At 40.1% G+C, this 6,267-nt stretch overlaps 1 protein-coding gene across 50 annotated transcripts in view; it reads left to right on the forward strand.

The window, feature by feature from the left end:
- Positions 1-5,510, forward strand: part of clasp2 (cytoplasmic linker associated protein 2) — a 57,337-nt gene extending 51,827 nt beyond the window's left edge. For all 50 annotated transcript variants that reach the window (XM_084132116.1, XM_084132164.1, XM_084132127.1 and 47 more), the window contains 6 exons: positions 246-447; positions 533-726; positions 823-951; positions 1,059-1,265; positions 4,243-4,359; positions 4,465-5,510. In XM_084132116.1, coding sequence (XP_083988242.1) covers positions 246-447; positions 533-726; positions 823-951; positions 1,059-1,265; positions 4,243-4,359; positions 4,465-4,554 — 939 coding nt within the window. In that variant the 3' untranslated portion in view covers positions 4,555-5,510. The remainder of the gene's footprint in view (positions 1-245; positions 448-532; positions 727-822; positions 952-1,058; positions 1,266-4,242; positions 4,360-4,464) is intronic.
- The last annotated feature ends 757 nt before the right edge of the window (positions 5,511-6,267 follow it).

A 6,267-nucleotide genomic window follows, 5' to 3' on the forward strand; every position in this document is an offset into this window, starting at 1 on the left:
ATTCTCATATTAATAAATACTATAATATTATGTAAATAATACTACATTAACACTTGAGATTACTTGATATAAAAAGGCAAAGACTGCAGATTGATATGAAAGCACTGGTATTTTACCATGGGCTATGGTGATACAGATAAGATAATACAGATAAGCACTCATTATATAAAACCGTTTGACTTTTCGCTGTGGATATTGACCATTTCACTGATGTGTGAATGTATTATGTATGTGTCTCTTTACAGGGTTGTGATCAAACCACGGACTCTGGTCGGACGGCACTGGATAACAAGACATCTCTGCTAAATACAATGCCACTCCTCTCGTCGAGTCCCCGCCCAAAAGGGGAATACCAGCCAGTCAGCTACTCTGACTCTTCCTTCAGCTCCTCCCCTTTTAATAAAAGCCTGAAAGATGCAGACCAGGATGCCGAGTGCCTCACTGATGGTAACGCACTTCTGTAACTGCTTGGTCAAGTGTATGCATGTAAACCTGTGTGTGTCTTACATCCTTTCTGCTGATGGTGTTACAGACAGCGGTGTGGACCAGTCTGAGGTGGTCTCTGAGCTCCTAAAGGAGCTCTCGAATCACAGCGAACGAGTGGAAGAGAGGAAAGCCGCGCTGTGTGAGCTAATGCGGCTGATCAGAGAAACACAACTGCATGTTTGGGACGAGCACTTCAAAACCATCCTCCTTCTGCTCCTGGAAACACTTGGGGATGGAGAGGTGATTGCAAACATGCACTCACTGCTGTAAACACACTCTAATGTGAGTCATGAGGACAACCAAATTTAGTTGCTGATCTTTATTTTTCTCTCTCAGCACGTCATTCGGGCATTAGCACTCCGGGTGTTAAAGGAAATCCTTAACAGGCAGCCGTGGCGCTTTAAAAACTATGCGGAACTCACCATTATGAAGACCCTGGAAGCACATAAAGACCCACACAAAGAGGTCAGGCATCCCTAAAGGGATAGTTCACCCAAAAATCACAGTTCACAACCCAAACTAAAGCGCAAATCTAAACCCAGGCACAAAATGTCCTTTTCTCTCTGAATCAGGTGGTGCGGGCCGCAGAAGAGGGGGCGTCTATGTTGGCAACCTCAATAAGTCCCGATCAGTGTATCAAGGTGCTATGCCCCATCATCCAGTCGGCAGATTACCCCATCAACCTGGCTGCCATTAAGATGCTCACCAAAGTCATCGACCGGCTGCCCAAAGAGGGTCTCGTTCAAATGCTCCCAGAGATCGTCCCTGGGCTCATTCAGGTAAATACTGTACTTTATATACACTACCGTTGTTTTTTTTATTTTATTTTTTAAGAAATTAATACTTTCATTCATCAAGGATGCATTAAATTGATCAAAAGTGACAATAAAGACATTTGACAAATTATATCTATTTCAAATAAATGCTGTTCTTTTGAAAGAATCCTGAAAAAAAGGTATGTTTGTACTGCAATTTTTTATCAAATAAATGCAGCCTTGGTGAGCATAAGAGACCTCTTAGAAAAACGAATCTTATTGGCCCCAAACTTTTAAACGCTAGTGTATATATATGGCAGGGAACAATAACTATAAAGTTTTAATAATCGTTCAAATTCTGTAAGAATAGAATAACACAGGATCGATATCGTTTGAGTCACTTTCAGAAGGATTTTTTCACCAGCTGGTCAAGTCACCTTTATTTATATAGTGCTTTGTACAATAAATATTGGTTTAAAGCAGCTTTACAGTGATAACAGGAAAATGGCGTGATTTGTCTGTTGTTCAGCTGAATTGATTCAGTTCAGTGTTGATTCAGTTCCGTTGTAAAGATCATCAATTATTAAGTTAATTTCTTCTATAAAGCAAAAAATCTAGCTCAGTTCTCATACAACAGTGTCAGTACAGTCAGATCAATAATATTGTTGAATATTAAATGTCCCCAACTAAGGAAGCCACAGGCGACAGTGGCAAGAACCCAAACTCCATCAGGTGACAGAATGGAAAAAAAAACCTTGGTAGAAACCAGGCTCAGTCGGGGGGGGCAGGTTTTCCTCTGGCCAACAAACGAACACGGTGTCACGATCCAGGCTGCTTCACAAGTCAAAATTCAGATCGGGATCGGTAGCATTCATATATTCATCCAGTTCCTTTTGCTTGAAGATCGATTCATCACGCCGGTATGGAGCCAAAGCTGGCCATAAGGTCTGTGCGGAGGACCTGTCTGGTTCTTGTGATCTATGCTGAGGATCTGTGCCGATGGCTGTCGTGTCGTCGAGGCCTTCGCAGGGATTGTCTAGTTGACACGGTCTCTGCTGACTTTCAGGGCTGCGTTTTGGTCGTGTCTAGGTGAAGGTCCACCATCTGATCTGGATACGGACCGGATCCGGCTGACTACGGTAACCTCGGGTTAAGGATAGGAGACAGACAGACTAATGTTAGTGTAGATGCCATTCTTCTTACAGTGTAACAAGTACATCGGGTGTTATAGGAAGTGGTACCGGTTCCGGTTGACCTAATTTATGCAGCCTAACAATAATTTAACTGATTTGAATTATCGAAATTGATAATGTGCTTTATGTATGCCAGGTTAAAGAGATGTGTTTTCAGTCTAGATTTAGTCTAGAGTGTGTCTGCTTCCCGAACAAGGCTAGGAAGACTATTCCAGGGTGCTAAATAGGAAAAGGATCTACTGACTGCAGTTGATATTGATATTCTAAGTATTATCAACTGGCCAGAATTTTGAGATCGCAATAGACGTGAAGGACTGTAATGTGTTAAGAGCTCGCTCAAGTACTGAGGAGATAAATCATTTAATGCTTTGTAGGTAGTTAGCTAGATTTTAAAATGTATACAGTGTTTAATAGAGAGCCAATGCAGTGCTGACAGAACCGGGCTAATATAGTCATACTTCCTGGTTCTGGTAAGAGCTCTAGCTGCGGCATTTTGGACCTGCTGGAGTTTGTTTATTAAGCGTACAGGGCAACCACCCAGTAGAGCATTACAATAATCTAGCCTTGAGGTCATGAACACATGAACTAACTGTTTCGCATTTGTCATTGAGAGCATATGTCATAATTTAGAATAGATATAGTTTTAAGATGGAAGAATGCGGTTTTACAGATACTAGAAATGTGGCTTTCAAATCAAAGTTTGGTATCAAAAAGCACACACAGGTTCCCAACTGACGACAAAGACTTTCTAGGTTCTAGAGTATAGGGCTGAGTATCATCAGCGTAACAGTGAAAGCTAATGCCATGCTTCCTAATGATATCTCCCAAGGGTAGCACGTACAGGTTGAAAAGCAACGGTCCTAGTACTGAGCCTTGTGGTACACCATACTGAACATGTGATTGATATGACACCTCTTCATTTACTGCTACAAATTGGTAATGGTCAGATAAGTATGATTTGAACCATGCCAATGCAATTCCACTAATGCCAAAATAATTTTCGAGTCTATTCAAAAGAATGTTGTGGTCGATCGTATCAAATGCAGCACTAAGATCCAGTAACATTAATCGAGAGATACAACCACGGTTGGATGATAAGAGCAAATCATTTGTAACTCTAATTAGAGCAGTCTCAGTAGCCTACTATGATACGATCTAAATCCTGACTGGAAATCCTTGCAGATACCATTTGATGAATGATAAAGCATTGGCAGCCAATCAGAAGAAACATAACTTTATTGTACACTGGCATGGATTCTAATATAGTTATCTCTCATGGTGTGAACAGGTGTTAATTCCCTGGTGCACTTGCGTTCATCGTGCATCACAAACGTGCACGCCACATGACAGAACTCAATATAGAGTGTGTTTTTTTTAAAATAAATTTGGTTCTATTATGCGCAGCAGAGTAAACACCCGGGTCCGCACGACAGCTTTCACATTAGCAATTTTCCATGCAATCCGTGCCCCGTTTCGAACTAAACTTCCAGAGTGAAAGCACGCAGTAATGAGCATTTCTAACACACACTGTAAGCAGTAGACCAATCACAACAGACTGGGCCATCAGACCAATCAGAGCAGAGCAGGCTCTCAGAATGGAGGGGTTTAGTGAGACCGAATTCTTGATTGAACCATTTCAGACACTGAGAGAAAAGAGCTGATGCTGCAATATCAATTATGAGAAAATTAAAGTGTTTTTGGTTTTGATGCATGTAAACCTGTTGTAGGAGAATTTTTATAATGGCATAAATGGGGCATTTTAAAGTTTGTCCCTGCATGTTTTGATTGTAATTTTCTCTCATTCGCAGGGTTATGATAACTCTGAGAGCAGTGTACGAAAGGCGTGTGTATTTTGCCTTGTGGCCGTCTATGCTGTCATCGGAGAGGATCTGAAACCTCACCTCAGCCAGCTGTCCGGCAGCAAGGTGAACACTTTACTCTTATTAAATGTATTTTTTCCCCTCCTTACTCTCACTATCACTCTGTCTTTATAGATTAATCTATAACATGCACATTTTCTCTCTTCCCAGCTGAAACTGTTGAATTTGTACATAAAGCGAGCGCAGAGCGGCTCCAGTGGAAGTGACCAGTCTTCAGATTTGGGAGGGCAGGGCCTGTAGCCGTGCCGTTGCTCTTCAGAACTACAGCACTCTCTTAGTGCAGGGGACCCTAGCTGGCTTTTTAACTCACATGCATACACAAACAAACACCTACACCCGCTTGCATAAAGATACGCAAAGCCGCATGCCACCTACACTGCTGGACACCCTCCTCCGGCCCCACATCACCATCCAGTCGGATTGAAACGCTTCTTCCCAACTAGGATCACCATCGCTCCGTGTTCGTGTCTGAGAGACCGTGTGGTGGTCTGATGTAGTTTCGTCACCTTGTCAATGAGAAGATTGTGTCTACAAGTGTGTGTGTCAGAAGCAAAACGTTGGAGGAGGGCGGAAACCCGGCAGAGAGAGTCGTGGGTGTCATTTTGTGCAACGTGGAGATCATTTCTTTTTATCAAAGAGCTTTTGAGAAACTCAGATTTTTAAGATGAAGTTCAAAACTTCTTGGTCTGAGCGACGTGTCATTAACGTTCCTAATTGCTCACTATTGATTATTAATGGTCATATCAGTTCATAACAATGAGCGGTTGGTCCAGCTTGCTCTATTAGAAGGCATACTTTGCTTGGCTATATGCATGTCATGAATTAAACTGAACCTTTTTATCTGGTTGCCTACAACAGGCCCCGCATCAGTCGCCACGCACACCTGAGATTCTCATCGCGGCGAGGCCACACCACATAGGCGATATGTATCTATATATACCTTAACAAAGGAATATTCAAGAACATCTTGTGACGTCCTGAGGGTGTGTGGATTCTTTTAAGTAGCATAGTGTCATTCTTCTCTGATGGGAAATTTGTAGAAATGTATTTACGCATCTTAATCCCGCAATTGTCTCGTCACTTCTTTCCTGTAGTGTCGGTCTTTCTCCCCCGTGAGGAAGTTCTCTTTCTTCCCGCTGCATTTCTAGACCTGTGCTAACGATGAAATTAAAATAAAGAAAATGTACAGTAATGAACTAATTGTCTCATTTTTATCTTTTTATTTCTCTGTCACTTGAAACTAAATGCAACAAATGTATGAAGGTAAAATGCGAGTTATGCATTAAAGGGTTAAAAATGCAAACTGTCACCATTTTCTCACCTTTATGATTTTCTTTCTTCTGTTGAACATAAAAGAAGATATTTTGAAGAATGTTTTCCACTTTTTTGTCCATAATGAAACCAATCCGAACATTTGACTTTCTTTGTATGGACAAAAAAAAATCAAGACATCAACTTGATTGAATGGGCTTTTTAAAGAAAATAGTTTTTTTTTTTTTTTCATTGGTTGGTATTATTATTAGTATTATTATTAATATTTCTTTTTTTGAAAGAAGTCTTATGCTCACACATGCTGGTTTTATTTGATCAAAATACAGTAAAAACAATACAAATGTGAAATATTACAATTTACAAACTGTTTTCTATTTTAATATATTTTCTTGGTTAAATTTCAAATAATATACAATTAATTTATCATATAAAGTGTTATATTACTATATATATATATATATATATACATTTATATAAGTTTATAGGCCTGTGTGCCTTCCTGTTCAGATCACCACCACAAAAGCATCAGCTAATCTTACAAGTTAGTCATCAATTTGTTTTCTTTAAGATGTTTTTAAGTCAGTTACATAAAAATGTATATTGGTCTAATTTGATACCGAAAAGACAGACTGATTAACCGTAGCTAACTGCTAATTGGTCGTACTAGTTCTTAAAAAGATA

The sequence above is a fragment of the Abramis brama genome (assembly GCF_963993115.1).
Source record: "Abramis brama genome assembly, chromosome: 12".
In the NCBI taxonomy this organism is placed as follows: Eukaryota; Metazoa; Chordata; class Actinopteri; order Cypriniformes; family Leuciscidae; genus Abramis; species Abramis brama.